The 26,157-nt window shown below is 43.6% G+C and overlaps 2 protein-coding genes across 5 annotated transcripts in view; both read right to left on the bottom strand.

Moving 5' to 3' along the window:
- The window catches only part of dock11 (dedicator of cytokinesis 11), a 58,260-nt gene extending 37,967 nt beyond the window's left edge, over positions 1-20,293 (bottom strand). For 2 of the 4 annotated variants that reach the window (XM_053416494.1, XM_053416495.1), the window contains exons 1-11: positions 20,080-20,293; positions 14,551-14,667; positions 13,314-13,403; positions 12,500-12,582; positions 11,976-12,042; positions 10,340-10,435; positions 5,880-6,014; positions 4,882-5,065; positions 3,826-3,902; positions 2,270-2,353; positions 1,873-2,013 (exon numbers count right to left, since the gene is read on the bottom strand). In XM_053416494.1, the coding sequence (XP_053272469.1) occupies positions 1,873-2,013; positions 2,270-2,353; positions 3,826-3,902; positions 4,882-5,065; positions 5,880-6,014; positions 10,340-10,435; positions 11,976-12,042; positions 12,500-12,582; positions 13,314-13,403; positions 14,551-14,667; positions 20,080-20,184 (1,179 nt within the window). In that variant the 5' untranslated portion in view covers positions 20,185-20,293. Of the gene's footprint in view, positions 1-1,872; positions 2,014-2,269; positions 2,354-3,825; positions 3,903-4,881; positions 5,066-5,879; positions 6,015-10,339; positions 10,436-11,975; positions 12,043-12,499; positions 12,583-13,313; positions 13,404-14,550; positions 14,668-14,751; positions 14,997-15,660; positions 15,798-20,079 lie in introns of those variants that run through there. The other 2 variants (XM_053416498.1, XM_053416496.1) reach the window with 2 other exon arrangements.
- A 1,221-nt stretch (positions 20,294-21,514) lies between these two features.
- Positions 21,515-25,707, bottom strand: haus4 (HAUS augmin-like complex, subunit 4). Its single transcript, XM_053416515.1, has 9 exons — positions 25,396-25,707; positions 24,978-25,117; positions 23,829-23,960; positions 23,408-23,548; positions 23,118-23,214; positions 22,854-22,999; positions 22,585-22,715; positions 22,212-22,280; positions 21,515-21,963 (listed from the first exon to the last, which is right to left on the bottom strand). Exons 1-9 carry the CDS (start codon positions 25,451-25,453, stop codon positions 21,777-21,779), a joined length of 1,101 nt encoding a protein of 366 aa, XP_053272490.1. The 5' UTR covers positions 25,454-25,707; the 3' UTR covers positions 21,515-21,776.
- Positions 25,708-26,157: the final 450 nt, after the last annotated feature.

Genomic DNA, 26,157 nt, shown 5'->3' with positions numbered 1-26,157 from the left:
TTTGGCGTCGCCTCCACGTTCTGTGTTCCTCTTTCAAAATGAATGCGCTGTCGATGTCTTCTAAAACAGACTCAATGGCAGCATCTACACATCTCAGCTCTCCAGCGGCAGGCATGTTTGTTGAAAACGAATTCAACCCAAGGGCACTTTGATGACGTGGTTGATTACGTTACCGTTGATCATCTGTCAATCATCGTATAAAGCCCGCCCTGACAATCTGATTGGCCCGGTCGGGCATCATTTTTTCCCAACGGAGCGACTCCATACCGAACTGCCCGACCAAAAATGTTGTGGGCGGGGCTAAATTCGTCTGGCATCCAGGCTAGCTGATATCGATATCAGGGGGTAAAACATTTCCAATACTGATATATCGGCCGATACATATATAAAAGAGATGGCAATGACTCGAAACTTGAAACCCTAATGATAAAGAAATATAATTAAGGAATGATTTCTTTTACCGTCTAACCATAAACTTTGAAAACAGAAAAACAGAAACAATTGTATAGAATAAGTATTGAATTAAGAAAATAAAGTTTCTAAAGTAAGAATGTAAACATGAATATACATCTTTTCGGAATTGTTTGTTCTGTCAAATTGTTTCATATCAGAACATCATTGGCTGATATTGGGACAGGCTCATATGTGTCAATCAATCTATCAGACTCTAGTACTGAGAGTGATAATATGAACCCTCTAAATGTCCGTGACTTGTTCTTGAATTGTTAGTTCATTGTTAGTTAGGTACTTTTCCTCGTAAAACCTGCATTTAAGAAACTGGCAAACCACCTTAAACATTGCCATACATTTCAATTTGACCCATGACATTGTATCTGCCATGCAACAACTGAAAATTGTAGATTAATACATGTCTTGAGAAAATGTTGTCTCGAAGTGCATTTAGCTTAAATATAGAGGAAAATCTTTCCTAAAATACTGGCTTTCAGTACGTCAGCCTCAAAACATAGGTTGATATCTTGTTTTGGGAGCACACGTTGGCTCTACTCTACCACAGCCCACACACTTTTGAGCGACTGTGCACTTATACCAGGATGAATGGTCTCTGCGTGATGGGCAAGCCTCTACATCCAGTAAACATTAAACCTATCCGATCCTGTGGAGGGAAAAGAGGGGAGGAAGAAGCGGAGGGAAAGAACGTGCTGCTTCCAAACCACAAATATGAGTCATTTCAATCCTCTAATGGAGAAGCAAACAGACGGAGGTGGTCCAACTCAATGTTTTATGACTACAACCATCCACTCTGACAAAGACAAAGCTCGCACATGCTAGAAACGCTGCCTCGTGCTTTCATCAGCTCTTCATTCATTGCATATAAGCCACAATTCTTGCAAATCCTTTACTTCCAACTGCTTTAATCATAAACAAAATTGTCTGAAACAATATGGGGTCTCTTCTTTTGGCCTGGTTACTTAAAGTTCTCCCAGACAGGTCAACATGAATTATGAAGGCACAGTATATTATCTGGGGCAAGCACAGCAGACTGTGAGGGCATCGGAAGATCTGTGGTGTGAAAAGGAAGCATGTGTGTTGTGGTTCGGTTTGTAGTTAAGTGCACTCAAAATGAAGTCAGAGGAAAGGTTAAGCAATTTCATTGAGACTAGGTTTCAATGGTTTTGTGATCACTTTTGAAAAATAGACAGTCTTTAAGCCATTTAAGGTTTAAGGTGGATATTTTAACCTTGGTCTTAAAACTAAAGGAGATTCACCTCTGCGATAACAGCATGATATGGTTTTCTATTGAATGAAGGCTTTTAAGATACTGGTTAAAGTAAATTATGAGTAGTACTTTAAGGGATAGACAAGTTAGAATATAATCGAAATCGGTGTTGTAGATGTAAGATACAGACATACATTGGTTAGGACGCCGTCACCCTTCTCACTAACGCAGCCCTGGAGACTGAAGGTCAGGTCGTGGCAGCTGACCACGATACGTCGGCCGAAGCGCTCCTCAAACGGCTTCACATCTGGCTCGATGCCCGAGAAGTCCAGCCTCTGGATATCAGACAGGGAGAAGGAGGAGGAGTAGAAAGGACAGAAGAATGCAGGAGGTAAAACAAGAGGAAAAAAGGATTGATCAAGAGGAGAGAGTATGAGCAGGGATATGGCGTGTGGATGACAGAGGAAGGAAGCGAGGGAGAAGGAAACAGTGTAAATGGTGGAAAGGGGAGGAGAGATCAAATGGTCTGAATCTATAGTGAAATAAATAAATCATACAATGGGTAAGTATCCAAAGAAGCATCTTCTGTACCTGTGTCTCAGGATCAAGAGAGAAAAGCTTTTGTCTGCCTTCATTCCTGTTGAGTTTATTGAGCTGGTCAGTCTCCCTGGCGTACTACAGACAGACACACAAAGTGGAGGAATGTCAGTAAAAATATAATATAATTACATCAGAAGGCCTTTTTTTAGATTTACTTTTTATAGAGATTTAATTTGATAGCAACTTCACTTTTTTATTATTCTCATTCAGGAACAAAAAATGTACGGATTGCATCAATTTTAGAGAAATAGAAAAAATGGTGGTTTCAAAACAAAATGGATCTGATCAGATTGTTGCCTGATAGTATTTTCTCTGCTATTCAGAAGAGACAGGCCCGGCAGACCCAGACAGAAAGAGAAAGGATCTAATGGAGACAACAAATCAAACCCTCGGGTCACGGTAGAGCCCTAATCCATCTCCTTCCCCACTTGTCCTACTCCCTTGTTTTTTTTTGCTTTCACTGAGTCAAGCCTGCAGACAAACTCGACTGATCTTGTGCATGGAGCAGGGGGAAAAGCTGCGCTGGAGTGGCCCAGAGCAAACGGAGGGAAACAGCAGCACGTAAGGCTTTGTTGTCTGCGTGGCGCTCTGGGTTTATAGACTTATTAAAGCAGCATGGTCTCTGTGGAGCTCGTAGTGCTGCTCAAATACAGTAAGTTCAACAAAAGAGCTTCTATTCAAGGGCTCTTACATTGTAAAGGTAAGGTAAACAATCTACCCACTAAGTATATGTTGCTTATCTTGCGACCCATTCATCTTATCTGCTTCGAACTAGGCATGTGTATTCTTAATGGTTAGGGAAATATGGTGCGATTTGGACATGAGATACAAGATTAAAATTTGAATAGCAAACAATGCTCTGTAGCAGTCAAAAAGGGGCAGGGCAGTGTGGCTTCAGTCTGTGGACAGAATTGAACATGTCTTCTATGTCCTCAGAAAAAAATACAGTAGGGTCCTGCAACTGGGTCCAAATCACCACCAGATCCATCAAGATCTTATTTATATTTCATTATATTGGACTGATTACCATTGTGGGTGCTGATCTCTATCATAACAGCAACATTCACAGAATCACTTCCTCTTTAGCTATTTGACTTCAAATCAGAAGCACATTTGTTTTTTTGCAGCAACGCTTTATATAGAGCTGACCCAACATGGAATGTATGAAAATATAACAGCAGTTTAGTAATCATTCAAACTTACATACAAGCCACACGCGTGAACAGTAATAAGGCAAATTCAGTTTTTATGAAAGACATCGACTTAAGAATATTCACTGCAGATAAACCAGGTAGGATGAACACAAAATGTTTTAACTTCCCTCTGCACTATAGACTGTTTATAAAAAGCTCTGCACACAAACGATAAAAAGTGACTGTATATTGTGCAACTGTTTGAGGGGGACTCGCACATTTTTGGGATATGTCTTCTCTTACATTAAATTATTTTAAAGGCAACAGTTTTTTTATCCTAATTATCATTTTTCTGTATATCACTAACTAAGCCAATGAGTGTTAATTAATCAACCTCCAATCCATCCTTCATACCTTCATAAGCTCAGGTTGTAAGCTCCTCCCATGGTCCAGCAGGCTCTCTCCTTTACCTTGGCTGGTTGTGTCGTCATCTGATTGAACAGGACAGTAAGCATACACGTGAATAAAGGTCATGCACATACAGGGAATGGACGCTACTGAAAATCATGGCCAATAAACCTTGGCTCAACAAACGTTTCCCAAGTAGCTCCTGTTGTGTCTGTCTTGCCAAACTTTCAGGCTTTTGGCCAAATTAAAAAGAGGCCAATCACTATTCTGCCGACTCCCTGGTGGCACATTATGTACTGAGTGAACTCCAACTGCATCTCCATCTTCTTGGACGGCCTACCAGTGTCTCATCAGCATCTTTGAAACTTGTGAGCAAAATATATCTATTGGGTTTCACTGGAGTTCTATACAGAGAGTATATTATGATTTAAGAAATAAGATGGTCCACACATGCTTATAAGAAACTTGTTGTAAAATTCTTGAGTCTTGAGTTATTTACCTTTTCTTCTGCACAGGTTTTTCTAATAATTTATATTTGATCATCAAGTATATCTCTACTCACTGTCTATTGACGGCAGCTATAGTGTTAAAATTACCAACTAAAGTGTTCAGGGTTTCCACAAGTTTCAACAAGTCAAACTTTTGACTTATTAAAACTTTTTTAGGACCACAACGAATGGAATTTAAGATCCATGTCAAGTACAACAGATATGAAGGAATATCTGAGTCCCAGAATTACTTTGACATCCCCATAACTAAATACAAGGTTAAGAAGTGTAGTAGAGAATAACCCTGGAAACACCTGAGCCTAATTTCTGCCTCTGCACGTAATATGGAAGCCATTAACATGGGGCCCAGACTCTGAGGACCTCCACTGCCAGGAGAGGGATTAATGTTACTCTCTGTACCATTACAAGAGGCTTAGACATGTTATTATTTTCTTACCTAGCTGACTGTAACCTTTTCAACAAGACTGTATATAATGGGTTGACTCAAAGAGGATGTGGGCATGTGTAATTCCCAAGAGTGTTAATTTTCAGATGTAGGTAGAACGCAACTCACCCAGGGCACAGTCCAGGGACTCTGCCCCATTCCTCTTGTCCTGGCCTGCCTCGGTGCTGCTTTGAAGAGCCTGCTTCAGCGTCACCACCCACTCCTCCATCTCTGCCTCGCTGTCTGCAGCCAGGAAGTGGCTGTAGCGGTCTTGCATCTTCAATTCGAAGCCATTGCGCCGCATCTTTGGACTCTGAAGGATATGATAGAACATTTTAGATCTAAATTTGGACAGTCCGATTTCTTCATAAAGGGGTGTCAGCTCTGGAACTCGATCCCAAGTGAATTCAAATGAATGAAGTAAATAAAGTACTGAATTAAAGCCTTCATAATAAATAATAAAGGGATAAAAGCAGAGCAGATACGTTAAAGTGCGTCTGCTCATTTAAATAAAAATGTAATCCAATTTGATTCACAAGAACAAATTTTTGACCTGGTCATTTGCTGCATATCTTCTCCAACCTCCCCCCTTTTCACACTTAAACATTGACCAATCAATAAAGGCTTAAATGCCCCGAACTATATGTTAAATGAATAATAGATCCAGATGATGTCGGGATTTGAAAGTAATTCTTGGAAAATTAGATTGAAATAAACAGGGGGCCAGTGTAATTCAGCCAGCACCGTACAGGTGTAAAATCTGGTCAGCATGTCAAACACAAGCTTTCATATTAAACCCGAGTCCCCTCACTCTGTACTGTCGTCTCCAGAGTGCATTCATCAAACTGAAAGCTTCCTGGCAGCCCAGTCAATGACGCACCAGCCTGTGCCATGAGCCAGCAGCAGCAACTCCTCAATTACTGCTAATACTGGACTATTCTGTTTAAGTCAATGGAATGCAGTAATTCTCTTCAGTCAAATCACATAAAAGCCCCTGGAGCGTGGCGAGACTAGGAAACATGCAGACCTTCGCGAGGGCGGGAGCTGATGCCAAGAGGGGAAAGCTCACAGTGGGCACAGAGGAAAGTAAACTAAGGAGTCTTTCAAATAAAAAAAAACCTGCATACCTGGACAACATCAATGCACGAGTCGAGGTAGATGGAGCCTTTGGTGTCTTTGCAGTTCTTCTCATCCTTGTAGGAGTTGAGGATGTAGGAGCCGTCTGGGAGCTGAGACAGGTAGAAGAACCTCCTTTTGAATACCTGCAAGGCACGGCGATGTAGAGCAAGTCAGGGAGATTCATTATCGTTGCAGCTTGTTCATCAGAGAAAAATGCAGTATTTTAGCATCATATAGTACATTAATTGCAGAGAAATGCAGTATTTTAGCTTCTAAACACATCTTGTATGACCTAAGTTTATGTTGCTCCACTAATTCTACATTCCTGACACTGCTGTGACTGATGCATCTGCAGCCACACAGCAACATAAGATCGCAGTAACCCCCACGCACTTTCATTTTTTACTTACATATTTTACAGAAACACAAAACACTTTTTTGATTTGATTTTAAATTTTGTATATTCGACATTCCTCTCCTGGAACCGTCACCTTATCGTGGTGGAGAGGTTTGCGTGTCCCTGTGAACCTGAGGGCTGTGTTGTCTGGAGCCTTGTGCTCCTGGTAGGGTCTCTCATGGCAGAGTGGTCTCAGGTGAGGGGCCAGACTAAGAATGGTTCAAAAACCCTCAATGAATATCGATACAAGAGGAGATGGGACCCAGCCCGGAGGAAGCCCGGGGCCCCCGTCTGGAGCTAGGCCCAGACGGAGGGCTCGATGGCGAGCGCCTGGTGGCCGGGTTTGCCACGGAGCCCGGTCGGGCACAGCCCGAACAAACTACGTGGCACCCCCCCTCTCTTCATCTCATGGGCCCACCACCTGTGGGAAGACCCGTTGGGGTCGGGTGCGCAGCCACATGGGTGGCAGCGAAGGTCAGGGGTCTCGACGGACCAGACCCGGGCGGCAGAAGCTGGCTCTGGGGACGTGGAACGTCACCTCGCTGTGGGGAAAGGAACCGGAGCTTGTGAGGGAGGTGGAGCGCTACCAGTTAGATCTGGTGGGGCTTACCTCCACGCACAGTCTCGGCTCTGGTACCATACTCCTGGATAAGGGTTGGACTCTATTCTTCTCCGGAGTTGCCAAGGGCGTGAGGCGCCGGGCGGGTGTGGGGATACTCATAAATCCCCGGCTGAGCGCCGCGGTGTTGGAGTTTACCCCGGTAGACGAGAGGGTCGCCTCCCTGCGCCTAAGGGTTGTAGGGGGGAAAACTCTGACTGTTGTTTGTGCGTATGCACCAAACAGCAGCTCAGAGTACTCGGCCTTCTTGGAGACCCTGAATGGAGTCCTGCATGGGGCTCCAGTAGGGGACTCCGTAGTTCTGCTGGGTGACTTCAACGCCCACGTGGGCAACGATGGAGATACCTGGAGAGGCGTGGTGGGGAGGAACGGCCTCCCTGATCTGAACCCGAGCGGTCGTTTGTTATTGGACTTCTGTGCTAGTCATGGATTATCCATAACAAACACCATGTTCGAACATAAGGGTGCTCATAAGTGTACCTGGTACCAGAGTACCCTAGGCCGAAGATCAATGATCGATTTTGTGATCGTGTCATCTGATCTGAGGCCGCATGTTTTGGACACTCGGGTAAAGAGAGGGGCGGAACTGTCAACCGACCACCATCTGGTTGTGAGTTGGATCAGGGAATGGGGGAAATTTCCGGATAGACCTGGTAAGCCCAAACGAGTAGTGCGGGTGAACTGGGAACGTCTGGAGGAGGCCCCCGTCCTAGGTATCTTCAACTCACACCTCCGGCGGAGTTTTTCTGGCATTCCTGTGGAGGTTGGGGACATTGAGCCGGAGTGGGCGGTGTTCAAAGCCTCCATTGCTGAAGCTGCGGCGGCTAGCTGTGGCCTCAGGGTCTTAGGTTCCTCAAGGGGCGGTAACCCTCGGACACCGTGGTGGACACCGGTGGTCAGGGAAGCCGTCCGATTGAAGAAGGAGGCCTTCCGGGATATGATATCCTGGAGGACTCCTGACTCGGTTGCAGGGTACCGACAGGCCCGAAGGGCTGCAGCTGCTGCCGTGTCGGAGGCTAAGCAGCGGGTGTGGGAGAAGTTCGGAGAGGTCATGGAGAAGGACTTTCGGTCGGCACCAAAGTGTGCGGGACTCTGTTGACCTCAACTGAGGAGGTCGTCGGACGTTGGAAGGAACACTTTGAGGAACTCCTGAATCCGAATAACACGCCCTCTATGTTGGAGGCAGAGCTCGAGGTTGATGGTGTTTCGTCGTCAATTTCCCTGGTGGAGGTCACTGAGGTAGTCAAACATCTCCGCAGTGGCAAAGCCCCAGGGATTGATGAGATCCAGCCAGAAATGCTAAAGGCTCTGGGTGTTGAGGGGCTGTCATGGTTGACACGCCTATTCAACATCGCGTGGGAGTCGGGTACAGTGCCAAAGGAGTGGCAAACCGGGGTGGTGGTTCCCCTGTTCAAAAAGGGGGACCAGAGAGTGTGTACCAATTATCGGGGTATCACACTTCTCAGCCTCCCTGGTAAAGTCTACTCCAAGGTGCTGGAAAGGAGGGTTCGGCCAATCGTCGAACCTCAGATTGAAGAGGAACAATGCGGTTTTCGCCCCGGATGTGGAACTACGGACCAGCTCTTCACTCTCGCAAGGATCCTGGAGGGGGCCTGGGAGTATGCCCATCCGGTCCACTTGTGTTTTGTGGATCTGGAGAAGGCGTATGACCGGGTCCCCCGGGAGAAACTGTGGGAGGTGCTGCGGGAGTATGGGGTAAGGGGGTCTCTCCTCAGGGCCATCCAATCCCTGTACTCCCAAAGCGAGAGCTGTGTTCGGGTCCTCGGCAGCCAGTCAGTTTCGTTCTCAGTGGGTGCTGGTCTCCGCCAGGGCTGCGCCTTGTCACCAATCCTGTTTGTGATATACATGGACAGGATATCGAGGCGTAGTCGTGGTGGGGAGGGGTTGCAGTTCGGTGGTCTGAGGATCTCGTCACTGCTTTTTGCGGATGATGTGGTCCTCATTGGATCATCGGCTTGTGACCTTCAGCACTCACTGGATCGGCTGGCGGCCGAGTGTGAAGCGGCTGGGATGAGGATCAGCACCGCTAAATCTGAGGCCATGACTCTTAGCAGGAAACCGATGGATTGCTTACTCCGGGTAGGAAATGAGTCCTTAGCCCAAGTGAAGGAGTTCAAGTACCTCGGGGTCTTGTTCGCGAGTGAGGGTACTATGGAGCGTGAGATTGGCCGGAGAATCGGAGCAGCGGGGGCGGTATTGCGTTCGCTTTACCGCACCGTTTTAACGAAAAGAGAGCTGAGCCGCAAGGCAAAGCTCTCGATCTACCGGTCGATCTTCGTTCCTATCCTCACCTATGGTCATGAGGGCTGGGTGATGACCGAAAGGACGAGATCGCGGGTACAAGCGGCCGAGATGAGTTTTCTCAGAAGGGTGGCTGGCGTCTCCCTTAGAGATAGGGTGAGAAGCTCAGTCATCCGTGAGGGACTCGGATTAGAGCCGCTGCTCCTTTACTTAGAAAGGAGTCAGCTGAGGTGGTTCGGGCATCTGGTAAGGATGCCCACTGGGCGCCTCCCTTGGGAGGTGTTTCAGGCACGTCCAGTGGGGAGGAGACCTCGGGGAAGACCCAGGACTAGGTGGAGAGATTATATCTCAACACTGGCCTGGGAACGCCTCGGGATCCCCCCGTCAGAGCTGGTCAATGTGGCCCGGGAAAGGGAAGTCTGGGGCCCCCTGCTTGAGCTGCTCCCCCCGCGACCCGACCCCGGATAAGCGGATGACGATGAGATGAGATGAGATATTCGACATTATGGTGAGTTTCTGTTTACAGTAGTGTGGCAGATTCCTTACTTGTGCAGCCAGGAGTATATGTGGCCAGGATTTGGCAAAAGGATGCAACATAAGAAGCAGTGCTCTTAAATACAGGAAGTGCCAAATACCAAATGAAGGGGTGAATCTGGGTTATAAAGTTTAGGTATAATGTGTATTTCTCGAGATTTAACTTTGTTCTTTAGATATTTTGACTTTGATGAACAGAATGATAATTTCAAGTTTTAGACTAACTGTTCTATATTGTAATTTTGTTGTTAATAATTGTTTATGTGTTTAACACAGATGATTTTTTTCCCAAAATTTTGGAGGTAATTAAAGATCTAATCAATCACACTATATTTTCTAACAGTGTAAATTACTGTATTTAATTTAATGTTTCTTTCCTTGTTTTATATTTACAACACTGTTTGCACTCTATTCACACTTAATTTTACAGTATTTTTGCTATTTTCTTCTGAAGCCCCCTGACTAGTGATGTTTATCATTGTACAACACAGATGTGAATGTTGATGATAGTGCAGCTGTCCACACTGATTATAATATTCTTGATTACAATATATGGGTGGATATAAGATGAGAGAGTATTGTTTGCCGTGTCGTAAAGCCTACATGTTGTTATTATGCTGTATTAATAACAGGCAGGAGGTCTGGTGGTGACTCACCCTCATGGAGACCGACAGGCTGCTGTTGATGTTGGCTTTCTGTAGCCAGCCCTGCTTCATGATGCCTCCCCTCTGGGAGCACAGAGACGCTGAGTCCTGACAGACACAAACAAATAACAGAAATCAATCACGGCAGACATTATTGTGCAGGTTCATTCAGGTTAATGCTTTATATATAAATGTGAGAACTCTCACTCTATGTATAGACAGTCTCAAAAGCTTGATGTTATTGAGACTTTTTACAGTATTTAGTGCCTTGACACATTAAACATTTCTTTATGAAAAGTAGCTAATTTCATGAAAGAATCTCCGATCATATGCACTCATTATCTAAACCGCTTATCCTTGTGAGGGTCGGGAGCCAATCCCGGCTGACATTGGGTTTGAGGCGGGGGTATGCTTAAGGGCGTGTATATCACAAATCAAGAAATCAACACTTAATACGCACTGTCCTGCAGGAACTTTTTATCAAAAGATTTCTTTGGTTTCCCATAAAGCAGAGTAATTGAGCCTCTGTCATTTAACCTGATCATCAGCCCCAACGGAAATATTCATCGCAAGGGTTTGGTCTGTTAGTGAGCAATTTCATATGCGCACACACATGCACAAATATCTTTGTTATGTAATGCAACCGACACTTGCAGGGATTCACAGCTTGGAGCATTACACCCATAACATGGCACTGGTTGAGAAAGGTTGAGGTGTGAGGAGGTGTGTAGGTGTGTATGTGTGTATGTGTGAGTGTGTGAGTGTGTGTGTTTGTGTGTTTGTCCTCTGCCTGTTTGTCTCTCTCTCTCCCTCTCTCTATCTCCAGGCTTCATTCTCTAATCTAATTGGCTGTTGTTTCTCCCCCTGCAGCTGGCTCATATCTATCCTTCCCTGGGACACAATGTCAGAGACAGTGGACGTCCACCGCCACCTCGCCCCACCCTGTATCATTTGTATTAAGTCTTGTCACCTAATGTCCCTGACTGTTATTATTGTTTTATTGTGACGGCCAGCCGAGGGTCAGAAAGGGTTTAGGATCATGGAAAGAAATACACTTTAACTGACAGATACTTTCCACACATAGTCCTATCATTTCAATATGTGCAACTAGACCTGCCCTTTCAGACAGACACGTTCGTACAGAGGTAGTGTAACAGCATCATGGACCATTGTAAGAAGAAACAGAGCTGTGTCCTTGCTCTTCCCATCCTCGGAAGAGAGCAACATTTATTTTCCTTCAATTAAACCCATTTCTCTTTCTAACTTTATCCACATCCAGCCAGAGGGGAGGAGGATCGATGAGAGCTATTTATAGGATCTATAAGGCTTCTGGTTTCACTGCCCTGCTCTCTCTCCCTCTCTTACGGTCAAGCTGCTTTGTTGACGACAGACCATAAGTCACTTGGACATGAGCTCAGTTACAATTTCAGTGCATGTCCACTCTGCTGTGCGAACAGTTCCAGGACATTCAGACCAATTTGTGTCATATCTCCGTGATTCAAAGAAATTACACATGGTCATTTCTGAGCGGGGTTTAATGGCACATTACTGAAAGCTGTGCATACATGCAGGGTGCAATTGGGCCTGTGAATCTTCCTGCAAGCGATCAGTGCCTGCGATTTAACGACGCTCAGGGCCCTCCACTCACCTCGTCTTTGGCGTCTTCATCGATCTCAAACACGTGAGCTGGCAGCTTGTCTGTCTTCAGGCCTTTGCTTTGAAAAGATGGTGAGAGAGAGCAGGTAGTCAATAAATCAGCTCCCTGCCTATACTGTGCTGACCCGATGATGAGGACAGATAAAGCACTCTCTAATATTGTACTATCTATCTATCTAGTACACAATATTTGTATGAATATATAATGGCTGACTTTCATAACAAGAGGCATACATGTGGAATTATATAATATATTATAGTTGGTATGCTTTATTCAGATAATGTGCAAGAGGAACCTAGTGCAAGAAGGACATTTTCATTAAAAATAGCATAAAATAATTGTGATATGGGAAGAAGTGCAGTATTTATTTTGCATTTGTAATGGTGTTGTAGAGTCAGACAGCAACAGGGATGCATGTAACATACTGGATGGATAAATGCTCCAATGTTTTTCTGCAAACATCTAAATTCTCCACATATCCAAACTGTATTTTTTCTTTTCCTTATCTTCCTTACCTTGGCAACATGCGGAAGTCACCAGAGAAGGCCTCATATTTGTAGTTGATTACATGCCAGTCAGTGTTGTACATCTTGATGCACTGACAAACACAGAGAGCTGGATTAGGAGCAGCAGACACACTGAATTACAAGAACCATACCATGCCAGAAAAGGACAGAAACAGAAACTTTGCGTGGTTCCATGTTTTTGGATAAAACTCAAGCTTAATATCGTCCACTTAAGAACTGGAAAGCAGCAGAAGAAGTAGTCACTCCTACCGTGACTCCACTTGATTACTCCTCAAGATGGTTTTCATTGTATATGTCACTTTGTTCAGTGTGAAATTGCGAGCAGAATTTCTCAGTTAGGGCAAATGAATGCATCTTTGTTGAAGTTATGCTGAGTAAGCCAAGGTCTGTATTAACAACTCCTATGACAGTTGTTTCCATGCTCTACCACGGTCATGAACACAGATTAGAGCCTGGCACAGCAGCAGCAGAGTGCATCCACAACATGCCAGGCAAGTCTGTTTTTCATTGCCAGTACAATATATCATCAGGAGAGCGTGAGTTCACGATGGGCCAGTGTTTCTTTGAGAGCTTTGAGTGACCAAAACATGTGATGAGAAAGACGAAATCATCTCTTAGGAGTTTATATGAATTTAATGTCTAATGTCTAACTATCAAAAGGAAGTTTAAGTCATATCATTCAGAAGATTTGATGCCAGCAGTGAATGCCTCTTTCACTGCTAACCCTCTCTTTTTAGCTTCAGAAAGGACTGGACGTTATTGCCAAAAATTTACAAAAGCGGGGACGTCTGTGTTTTAGTACCTCTTTGGCAAATAGACTCCTGGCCTCCCGCTCAGCATTCTGGGGCACCGAGGGAACAACCGTCCTCCTCTGGCGGGAGAGCTGGGACTCCTGCATAGCACACACACACACACACAGAGTGAGTCACACACACACTCATTGGCAGAAGCATACTTGTGTAGCTACTTGTAAACGTTGTAAGCACAGCACGAACCCCCCAAAAAAACACAGGCAAAGACACAGCGAGAAACAGACGGCAGGGACAAATGAGTGTGAAAAGATTCTCTACGGACACGAGAAGAAGAAAAAACTAGACACGGTGCTAAACAAAACCACATGTGTCAGACAGCGCCGATAAATACAGAACAGAGGTACCTTGCTGGGTTGTGTTTGACTGCTCAACCTGTAAACCTTGATGTTTATGTGATATTCTGTTACAGCGCTTTGTTCCTGTTTACTGTGAAGATGGTAGTACAGGTTTCTGTGTTATAAGATTAGTACTGGAACTTCAACTCAGAGGTTGATTGTGAGGTGAATTGTGATGCAGGAGATACATGCACATGCTGCATATCTGTTTGACCCAATAAACACACATTTATGCTGTTTTGTATACAGGATATTGATTATTTTGTGAATAATTTAAGTGATGTATTAAGTTGACTGTTACATGCATATTACTTCAGTGCATTTCTGCCTATTACGATATGGTCCAAAATTATATCAAGACAAACATTTTCATATCAGTAAGCAGATAATCGATAATCATCAAGATTAAATTTCAAATGATTATTTAAAGACTTTGGCTCCTGAGTGAAAGTTTTGGTTTTAAACTCTGGGTTCTATCAATTATCTCCTCATCTGGTTTGCACATTACATAAGCAATGTATTTATAAGTATATATGTATATTGAACCTTTGTTGTATTGCTTTTGATGAAATTATATTGCGATAATTATATAATAAAAGTAAAGAACCACAAGGATGGCACAATAACTTTTTGTGACAGTGCGTCATCACATTAGAAATGTGTGTGTTGACGATTATGTCCCAGCTCTCCCTGATCTTAGTTTGCTCAGTGGGCTTACATTTTTACTGAACAGAAAAAAGCAAATAAGAAATTCATTCAGGCAAATAAAACTCTGAAGTTCTAAATAAACAGAAGCTTTTGAATTCCCCCTGACTCGTGACTTCATGCTGATGACGGAGACCGGGTCAGTCCCAGAGGACAGAGTGGATGATGATGTGGGTCGGCGACTCACCGAGACATCGTCCACCGGGCAGAGCAGCAGGTCTCTGTTGGGGTCACTGTGCATCTGGGCCTTTCTCTGAAACACCACATTCTCATAGTCCAGCGGTTCGATTATCTTTGGCTGCTCCTGAGGGGGGAAGAGAGTAAGGATATAAAAAACATGTCGTTTCAAATAAACATCTTCTTGATCTCACATCCTTGATAGTTTTACCTTGGTTGTGTATAAGCCATTTGAAAGCAGTTAACAAGCCCTCACAACTTTTCACCAACCGTGTAATAACAGCACAGCCGCAAGAGATCAGAGAGGCTACTGCAAAGTTCAGACGGCTGTCATGGTGCAGGGAAATCATTGCTCAGAGAATTGTGGGTGGATGAAAAAAAAAGCAACTGAGAGGAAATGTGTGGGCAAATGCAGAAAGGCCAACGAAGGTGAGAACATAAAAAAATAGACAATTATGTGTAGTTAAATGAAGATCATCTTCTTATTAGAGACATCTATCTACTAATTCCACAAAGGTCTTTCTGTCTGTCAGTTTTTATTGAATCGTTCATTTTATTACCTTCACACGTTGAAAAATACTGAAGTAGCTCTTGGGCATTAACACAGGCCGAGAGAACAGCCCCATCCAAACAGGCAGGTTTGGAAAGGGCATTGCACTGGTTTATACAAATTGTACAATACTCAACAGATATGTCACATGAAAGTCCTGACCTATATCTTCCTGTTTTCAGTTTCATAGAGAAGTGGATGATCTGAAATCTGCCTCTGTTATGTTTAAAATTGCTAAAAACTTGGCATTCCCTTCTCCAACTAGGTCAGGATGTGATAACAAACATGGCCCTAAACCACTTGGAGAGGTTCAGAATTAATTTCCAAGAAAGTGCCACTTTAAGCTTGAGCTAAGCAGAGAAGACTTGTGATGAATAGCTTAGCCAATAAGCCTTGGCAAAGCAGCCACCAGGCTGTTTGGGCCGGAGCAGAAATCAGGCTGTATATCAGCCTCTGTGCCACATCAGTGATCCGCTGCCACCGGGTCAGCAGGCAGTAAACGCACATGTACGCGGAGAGACTCTGCCTGCGCTCCTACAGCTGGGAAAATATGAGAGAGTGATTTTCTACCTCGTGCTCCGTTAACTTTCCATTGAACTGTCGAGCAGCTGAGATCCAGAGCTGTGTTTTCCAGCTGAGGGAAATAGTCAGCAGTAAAGTTATGCAGCAGTCTGGCTGTCTTTTTCTTTTTTACTGCTTGTTGGTCTCCACTGCTTTCTACTGCCTTCAATCTACAACAACCACTGGGTATGTTTACAGTGTGTATTGTTATTCTGGGTACAGGAAGTGTTTCTGGGGAAGTGTTTCTGAGATATTAAATGTTAAAAACATCTTCCTAAGTAAACTGATATCGATTCCAAGAAATATGAAAACATATTTTATTCTTACTAAAAGTAACAAGGTCCAACATGAACATCCAATTTTTTTTACCAAAAGACGTTGGCTCTAAATGACGTCAAAAGCACAAGATGGCAGCACCTGTAACTGGGATATTCAGCCTTCATTTCTGTACAACGGGTGGAGACACGTCATCAATCTTTTTAATGGTCTTGTGAAATAATGAGAAAATATGTTGTTGTTTTTTCTCCACAAACCTTATCTTTATATGTGCTTATTATGTTGGGGTGTTAATGTTATAGCGGTTTAAAAAGATATTGAATTACACACAGTACAATAAGATGTTTATACTAAGGGAAACATTCAAACCCAAGACAGGCAAGTTCTCGCTCAAATTTGAGTCCGACCCGTTTCATATCTTTGGAACCCTTCTCTCTCGTAACTTAAAAATACATTTTGCAGATTTAAACAATCTTTGGCAGCACAAGATGAATTCAGGGATGTTTAAGGGGTTAACAAATCCTCCTTGAATAAAAGACTGTAGGGGAAAAAAGTGTTCCCTTTCCATGTTCTCCAACCAGGAATTTGGTGCTGTCATTTAAGCCAGTTACTCGAGTGTTCTCTGCAAATCTTTCCGCCAGACACTGACTATCGTGGCTGTCCACATAAACCAACAAAAATCCACACATGTCTCCCATTTTTTTAACCACTAATCAAAATAAAAAAACTACCTAAACAACCCCTACAACACATGTGATATTTGTGTATATGTCCATTATTCTGCATTATCAATCATTTCACACACATACCCCACAACACAACAACCAGCAGCCTGAGCAGCAGCAATACACAACACCTACAAGTCTGTTGAAAGGATTACATGTGGCCGAGCCGCGGCTGCACCCGAAGCAGCAGCTCTGCTTCCTGTCATGTGCAACACGGCTCAACCGCGGCTCTACATGTCGGAGGCGCCGGCTCAGCAGCACACAGTGGCTCGGCGACAACACTGATCGTATTACAGAGAGAGAGGGAGGGCGAGAGAGGAAGCGAGTTCAGAGAGGAGGAAAGACGGATGAGAAAAAGTTCTGCTTTTTACAGAAGAGGAAAGAAGCTTACGAATTACGAACAGGCAGCTGTGAGGCCACATGTCTCACTGATTGAGAAATGCAAAGAAGCTGAAACCCTGAGGACATGGCCTAACACTTGGGCGAAACAGTTGTGATGCCTGCAATCAAGGCACTTTCCCATCTTGCTTGTGTCATAATCTCCTATTATGCTTTGCGCGTTCTCCTTTCAGCTATCAACCTGACTGAGGAGAACACTCAAACAATCACACACCAAACCACGACTCCCAGTCTGCCTTCGCGGGGAACCATGATGACGACGATGATGTTAGCGAAGGTGCAGTGCCAGACGTCTGTGTCCCATTATGGTTCTGCAGATGTAAGGCTTTCAAGGCTCCAAAACAACCAGGTGGATTTTATCATGTTGGCTACAGAGGCTTACGCTTATACACAATGGATGAGTTCCCCCACACACACACACACACACACACATACACACACACACACACACACACACACACACACACTGTCATGCAAGCTACATACAGTATGAAGGAATTGTCCCACGGCTGACCCCAGTAAGTGCTCCAATCTGTGTGTGTGTGTATGAGAAGCGCAGACACACAGCTGCTCCTTCAAGGGACGAAAAGAGGCCTAGTTAGCTTTTTTCTTCTTCCATTACTCACTGTCTATAAGAAATGTCCTATACACAAAAAGATCTTCTTGTTAATGCAAAAAACAAAATCTACAAATAATCCCAAAAATGTTATTACATATGCTATAACGATTTTGGTTTAAATATTATGGCTGATAATCCCAATTTCAAGGATATTAATGGGATTTTTACTTCTGGAACCATGCTGTGGAGGGCTGAGGTATATTTATATTGTATACAATACTTGCATATGTACTTATAATAGTCTATAAATGTTTATGTACGCATGGTATTATATCAGAAAATGAGTTGCCCATTAATTCCCTGTTGGCTGATAAACTGATTTATTACACTTTTCATTTTTTGTTACTGTGTCATCAGATAACATGAAGCCCTTAATTATGTATAAATTAACAACATCTTTCCAATGTGCTGCACCGAGAGGCTTTCTTGTGTCACACCACCAGGGAAACTATAGTAATAATCAACATAGTTCTGTTACTAAAGTAAACAACCACCAAGGAGGTTATGTTTTCACCCCCGTCCATTTATATGTTTGTTTGTAAGCAAGATTACGCAGAAACTACTGCAAAGAGTACCACTAAATTTGAGGAAGGCTGTGGTATGGGTCAGAGGAAAGAGATACATTAAATGTGCAGATCTGGGTCAGATTCAGTCCTTTTTTATCACTTCCGTTAACAGTGTGAGATAGGACCTGTTTTTTTGTTTTTAATTACAATTTCACTGACTTCTCAAGGACTAATAAATGGATCTTGATGACGTAATGGGGACTACTGGGCCCTTGCAGTGGTATGCCCTCGACTAAGTGCCATTCTAGTTGTTTGTTACATCAGGGGTTTCACAGGATGGATCTCTTTCCTCAATGAGATGAGGGCTTTACATTTCTCTCCCATGCCCAACATCCAGTTTGATATCTAAATTGACCATTAACCACAGACATGGCAGCGGACTTGAAAACAAGTCCAGTAACATCAGCTGATGGAAACTCCAATAAGTCCAACACTAAACAGCCGAGGGGGTGCCTTACATCATACAAACTCTATCTGCTTGGATACATGGAGACGCACAGAGAAATCTAAAAACAGACAGGGAAAGGGAGATTTAGAAATAGGAGGGGATGAAGAACACACAAACACACATTGAGGGAAGCATGGTCACAGCATGCCTGAGGGAATCCCCATGTGAGAGGAACGCGGCCGTGCAACCCTCCACAAAACAGCGTTTGTTCTCAGTTACCAAGCCAACCGCTCCCTCCTTTAAAATGAGCAGCCTGCTAAAAAAGACAACAAGACGCATGGCTACAAACACAAAACACACACCCACCTCTGTTGCAGTGATCAGAACCTTATCACAAGATTACTATGCTGGGAAACTCTTTTGCGTCACAGTCCTCAAGATGCTCATCATAAGACTGCAGACTGAAAACCCCAGGGAACAATCGTTTGTCTCTTACAAAAAGGCATCCGGCTGCACTCTCTGAGGGGCCCAGGATGTGAGGCTCTTGTGTGTGTGTTTTTTGTATGGGGAGGGGGGGCTTGAGCATGCAGTTTTGTCATTGACACATTAGGAGTATTTGTATTTGAGCTGTCAGATGGTTTGAGTTAAACCATGAAGAAGACAATGCATCAGGAGGCGTGCGTGCACTTTGCAATGACATCAAGACAAATGTCATGCCTTTGACTTACTGACATGAAAATGATTTCACACACACACACACACACACACACACACACACACGCACACATGCTGTATCAGCAGGATCCTAAATGCTACTCATCTCAAGCCACTGCGCCTAATCCCCTTCTCATTATTGCAGTCAGCCTCGAGCCCCTGGCAGCGACCAGCACTGCTATTCAATCCAAGTGAAGGAAGAACACAACTGTATTTTTTTTTTTTGCAAAATCAACCCACAGCAGTTATGGAGCCTTCCTTGGCTCACTGTGGCCACTCGGCTCCAATAATAAGGCCGGCACGGGGGTAGCCATGCTGCAGCTGTCCAACTGGCACTGCTCCTCATCCGCCAGCACACAAAAGAAATAAAAAAGCATGTGTCCCTGAACGCAATGTCACGCAATCTTCTCATACTGCGAGTTCTGACAAACACGAGCCGACACTCGTGCTTCTTAAGCATCACACGCGGGGACAGCGGCGTTCCTCTGCCAGTAAAGAGACTGGTAGCTGCGGCTGCTGCTGCGGGGCTACCGCTGCTGGAGGTGCCGGGAGATAACCAGTGAATGAAAACTGTGGAGGGAGGGGGGGGGGGACATGAGGGAAAGAGAGGAGCGGAGAATGCGCGTGCTTCCCCGTGAGAGACAGAGAGAGGAGAGGAGAGGGGAGGGAGGGGGGTGGAGGGGAGTTAGCGGGCTAACCCGTTAGGGATTATCCATGGTTAGCATGAGCGCACAGACTCACCACCGGGTCCGCGGAGCTCCTCACCGCCTCCGACACGCTCTGCCGGACCTCCGCGGCCGTCCCGGGTTTGCTCAGCCTCTTCGTGAATTTCCGCACCTCCGACATAGCGTCTGCCTCCGGTTACGAGTCCTCTGTGCGGGCGCGTGTGTGTGTGAGACCCGGTTTGAATACGAGCATGCCGCGACACCGGGCGGGCGGAGCGGCGGCTGCTGTGACAGCCAGATGCGGGCTGATGTGGAGCAGCCAGCGGTTCGCGCGTCGCGAGGCGGGGCTGCTGCTGCTGATGAGAGGGTAGCAGAGAAGGTCTAAGCACAGCGAGATGCTTCACTCCCACCCCCTTCAGTTTCTCCTCGGCCAGGCGGAGTTAACAAAGATCGTCTACGAAAAGAAGACCACGCTTCTGCCTTTTTCCACAATATGGTAATTTCTTATTTGTAACAACAGCTGTAGTCTTTTTGATCTCTTTTTTCTTTTTCAACTTTAAAAGAGCCGAACATTCTAATGGGGGGAATCTTTTGTAGGTATGCAGGAGTTGTTGGCGGGCCCGAATAAAAGGCAGAAATAAAAGTCACGCATATATTAAAGAAATATATTTCATAAAAAATCTGTTTTTTTTTTTTACTTTAAAGTGAATTCATTGATTATCCAAGTCTCTGTCCCGGTGGATTCTGAATCTAGCTCCTCATATTTTAATCTGAGGACGATGAAACACTGACAATGTCTGAAATAAAACTGTTTCACTGAGAGAAGACACTGATTGATCACAAGGTGGTCGGATGCCTTCTCACACGCCACAAACACTCATCAATACTATATTAATACCTCAGATCAGTTGCTGAGCTGACTTTCATTGTACATTTGACAAATAAAACTTGAGAATATTTCAACTAAATAGTGAACTGAATGCATTTATGAGACAATTGTATTGCTGATTTGAAGCTAAATACAGCATGATTCAAGTCAAAACAAGCTGTTGTATCAATGAATGTTATTACTAGGATTACAGAGGAGGAAAGTGAAACAAGGAGACCTAGATTAATGTTCTCTATGTCCTGTAAATCTGCAGATGTCAGTGAAAATGTATAGTACACTGCTCACTAGTGGAAGAAATTGCAAACTGCGGCTAAATAACTGTTGCGAGCAGTCAAACATTTTAAGTAGCTGGTGTTTGTACTGGCAAATCATTTTATATTTCCATAACATTGATATTGCATGCCTCCATATGCATCATATACTAAGTAGAGTAAGCTGCTATAAAGGCAGATATAGAATATATTTATAGAAAACCAAAGTTACCATGGGGCCACGTGCAAGAAGTTTAGATTTCAGCGTAGGCATGTAATAGGTTCTGATGAAGGTTTGAACTCTAAAAAGGTTTGGGTGGAAAAAAACAAGGTGGAATACTGAGTGCCATGCTGATGCACTAATATGGGAGTATTTTAGGAAACTTAATTTATTAAGACGAAGTAAACAACATCTTTTTATCAACAAGTTAAAACATTATGTCATCTCTAATGGCAAAGGTTCATGGAGGTTTCTTCTGGGGGCTTGGATGACATCCTCAGTGTTGACTTTATTTGAACAACATGCTACACGGCAGAGGTGTCAGGTGTCCAAAAGCCAGCATGTCACTGTGAGCGTTGTAACACCGTGAAAAGGGAAAGCACTGGCTGTTGTCCCAGTGTCAGACGTGATCATCACTTCTGGTTGTACTGGGCGAACTCCTTCAGAGCCCAGTTTTTCGCTTCGATCTCCTGCAGTAATCTGCAGTATTCCTCAGCCAGGGCCTCGAAATCTCTGCCCAAGATCTCAAAAGAGGCGAGTTTCATCTCCACAGACTGCTTCTCCACCCGACGGGTCTTCAGCTCGGATTGCAACTTTTCCCTGAAATGGAGATGCAACAGAATGATTCAGTTTGATTAGTAGACAAACTACATCCACGTGGTTCTGAAGGCTTGGATAAGGATAAATTCAAAGAACATGACAAATACAAGTGAAAAAGTATGAATTTCTTCAACAAATATTAGTTGCCCTTCGGAAAATAGCAAAGTCTCAAAAAAACATGAATGCTATCGGGAATATTTGATCAAATTGATCTGTAAAAGATATAGATAGACAAAAAAATGTCTTGCCTTATCTTTCTATGAGCAGATATTGCGTCGGCTGTGTACGTGTCCAGCTGGATTTCTACCATCTCGGCCCTTTAAAAACGAAGAGAAGAGGAAATATGAGAAACAGAAATACATGTTTACACATTGTATATATCTTCTTTTCAGTAAGAGTTGCAATACTACTGCAGTAATAATTTGGGACAATGTGCTATATTGCCTGCTGATGCCAGGTTAAAAAAAGATGTTGTTCCTACCAGCAACATCGTATCACTGAAGAGATGTGTGTTCTTCTCAATGAACAACTTTATAATAACAGAGTGTCAAGTAATGCAAAAGTAATATTCCAATCGAATGCAAATGTAAATATGCAGGTGAGGCATTGAAATCTGCTTACTTTATCTTCTGTAAGACTAATTCACATTTGCCTTCAAAGTATTCCAACTTCTTTCTGTCCAAGTCTGTCTGGGTCTTCAGCCTGTGGTCCAGGATGAGAGACTGGAGAAGCTGAATACACTTGACCAGCTCCTGGTTATGAGGAAGAAAGAGCAATAACATATTCTGAAATGCATGGAAATTATATTTGGCAACCTGCAGATTAAAAGCAGATGAATTTAGATAAGGTTAATTAACTCAATGAATTAACTAATTCATTGAAGTACTTACAGAGAGGTAGAGTTGAGTCTGTCTCTGCAGGAGAACAGTGTTTTCCCTACACGTCTCCTTCATACCCTTCGCTCTTTTCTGCTCATTGTCCAGCTGGACTGACAGGTGAGACAACTTGCTGTTCTTCAGACCCTCACTCTCGTTCTCTAGAAGAGATTACAAAACATGCAACACTATGACATAGACTTATAAAGGTTTTGACAGTGAATGAGAAGTACATTTTTTGCTCATAACCACAGATAAATCCCTGTTTAGTAAATGTACCCCATTCAGGTTGGTAGTAAGCGAGGAGGTTGAGACACTTTTTCTTGAGATGTTTCTCCAGCTCTCTCGGTAAACTCTGTTTCATTCTTTGTACATTCTGGAAAACACAAATATCATTTAGGCAAAGGGAAACACACAGGTAATACACCCAAACTGATAAGTAAGATCATATTGGTTTTTAATTGTTGCCCCTAAACAATATGTCTACTGCAGCATCTGCAGCAATTTTTTTTCTTCTATTTAATTAAATAAATAACAATTGATAAATAAATTGCAATTTTATTATTCACCTTCTCTGGTGGCATGAGCTCCATCACCTGTTGGGTGTTCAGGCCCAGAATGGAGGGCTGGTCCTGGTTGGTGGTCGTGCTGGGATCCAGCTGTCTTACACACTGAGCAACCAGCAGACACTTCTCCATTGTCTCATGGAACTACAAACACAAAACCAAAGCAAGTGATGCATTACATTTGTACTTTTGTCAACTTAATCAATAAAAGCACTGCAGTCTCTTCTTGTCACTTTGGTAAACATGAACAAACAATGCACTGTTTACCAACATTAATTTATTGTAGGTTTATATGTACTGAAGTGCAATTATTTTTAACAGTCACGTTTAGCAGCTTTATTGACCAACAATAAAAATGTTGTCATTAAATCCATGCAACTGCTTGTGCACTTGTGGACTGTACCAATGTGTATGAGAAAAATACCATGGTCTGGTCAGGGGGGACGATGGCGTGGTGCTTCCTGACAGAGCAGTCCTGGATCATCTCCTGCAGCCCTCTGTGGAGGCTCTCCGAGCGCAGCCAGTGACGCCTCTGGCTCTGCAGCTTCTGCTCTGCCTGGAATAAAAGAAGAGAAAAATTCATATACAAAACAAACTCATTATGAAAAAAAAGACCTCAATGATATTAAAAGGTAATATAATAATCAATCATCCTGTTGCTAAACAAGTATGTATAATAACTAAGTTTCCTTTGTCCGTGTACACAAGTTATAACTCTGTTCAGAGGAGTCGTGTCCATATTTTTCAAGGATATCCTGTGTAAAAGGGCAAACAAATATGTGTCCTTCATTCTGTATGCCAGTTTTACAGAAGCACACATGCTGATCGGCCGAGGTAAGACAAACTGAATCGTGTAAAAGTCACTGTCAAATGGTTTTCAATGTGCTGGTATAAAGTGGCTGGACAGATATATCTGGGTTGATGGCTTGGTAAGTCTTATACACACACATAAAACCTAACAACCTCGAGGCTCTGACGAAAGAGGTTCCATCTGAGTGACTGTCCGTCTTACTGGTTACCAGTAGATGTCAGTAAGTCATAAACACCTACTGTGTCTTTCAATAGGAACAACTTATCATACTATGGCAAATCCAGCACATGGCTGTTTGGTCTAATTTAAGAAAGGAGGAAGTTTGGACGCCACCTGACGTCATCTTTCCCTGGCTGAAAGCTGCAATCATGAGAATATGACTGTAGAAGTCGTTACAGGAGATGTATCTGATAGGGAGTCTGTCCCGATCATTTGGTAAGTAGGAAATCTTAAATCTCTATCAGGAGTCATTTATACCACGACCTGAAGATTATTCAGGGCATAGATCCGTAACCCTTAAATCGTGGCTATGGGACACACCCTGGCGGGGCCTTCCTCAGGTGAGGGTGTATAGTGATGGTGGTGGAAACAACCTATGATCTTGAGGTCCACCACTACGAAGCATCCTTACATTTTGAGGAAGAGATCCTTCTGGCCAAAAGCTGCAGTCACAAGTATGTAACTCATACGGAGTATGTGTGATGTAGGTTAATGAACGCGGAACGTTTTTTTGGCCCTGTGTGACCACGGTGCTGCTGGTACCTTGTCCAGCTCTGACCTCAGCGACGCGGTGAGCCCAGTCTGGTCCACATGTTGAGCCAGGGTGGCGAGGAGCTTACAGAACAAGGGGTTCCGGGTCAGGTCCTCCTCAGCCAAGTCACACAGAGGGAAGGAGGCGAGAACTTGAGGGGGGGAGAAGTAAATACAGTCAAATCCTCATAATGACATGAATTGGACTAACAACACAACCTTTAATAGGTGTTACAGCTTCTTCAGTCTTTCCCCCCATTTATAACACGATAATTTGTGATTATAAGATATAAATAATCAATATGGAAACTTCTTTCATGTCTTAATGTGCCCCTAATTCGAAAATAAATCAGGTTTTAATCACTCATAAGCCTCTTTTTCCAAAGTTACAGTGTCAAAAGGAGTAAACACATTCCATTTGTTGTCTTACCTTGTTGATGTAAACCGTCCCCTTTCCCCAGCGATGACAGGGGAGTGGACTCGGTCATTTTCACCTGAATTTGTCTCTTTTAACCAAGTTTCTTGTGTTTTTTAGGGATTTCTGCTCAGTTTTCCTGTCAGCGCGAGCCCGGAGAGAAAACAAAATGTGTACTTCCTGAATCAAGTTGCGCGCCTCTGCAAGAAGCGCCTCCATTGGCCAACTGCTTCCGCGTGACCACTAGAATCAGTGCTACACTAAATTCTGCCCCGAGAATTGTATGCACCTCGCGGGAGCGCGCACAGTTACAACGGAACGATGCTCCTAGACGTAAACATCTCTATGGCAACTATTTAAAAACGATATAATCTTTTTTGTTGGTGCTTATGAATGATGATAAATTATCCTATCGTTCATTCGAGATCGAGATCGAAATTTGCATCCCCTTTTTTTCTCAGACTTAATAAGTTTTGTTTATAAAAATTTAACCAATATTGTGTCAAAACAGCCCAAAAATATTCGTTAGTAACTTAAGAGGAGAATGCATTATTCTGCTAAACAGGTGTTCAGCTAGCTGAGATTTCTATCCCTTTCGTTTCTCAGACCAGATGAGTGTTAGATGTACGAAGTTCTCAATGTAAAGTCAACATTGCCCAAATTATCAGATGTCTGAAAAGAGACCTGCGAGGGGAATGCATTATTTGGCAAAGCAGATATTGGACCTTTAGATATTTGAAAACCGTGATTTGGGCTGTTCAGACTGAACATTGAGAA

The sequence above is a fragment of the Pleuronectes platessa genome, chromosome 23, assembly GCF_947347685.1.
Source record: "Pleuronectes platessa chromosome 23, fPlePla1.1, whole genome shotgun sequence".
Taxonomy (NCBI): domain Eukaryota; kingdom Metazoa; phylum Chordata; class Actinopteri; order Pleuronectiformes; family Pleuronectidae; genus Pleuronectes; species Pleuronectes platessa.
This window is presented reverse-complemented; position numbering and strand designations above follow the sequence as displayed.

What these genes read in the sequence shown, in the direction of transcription:
- haus4 (XM_053416515.1), bottom strand. Translation starts at nt 25,453, where the DNA reads ATGACCGAGTCCACTCCCCTGTCATCGCTGGGGAAAGGGGACGGTTTA. An exon ending in GGACGGTTTACATCAACAAG is followed by an intron (nt 25,118 to 25,395) that starts GTAAGACAACAA and finishes CCCCCCCTCAAG; the next exon opens with TTCTCGCCTCCTTCCCTCTG. An exon ending in TCCCCCCTGACCAGACCATG is followed by an intron (nt 23,549 to 23,828) that starts GTATTTTTCTCA and finishes TTGTGTTTGTAG; the next exon opens with TTCCATGAGACAATGGAGAA.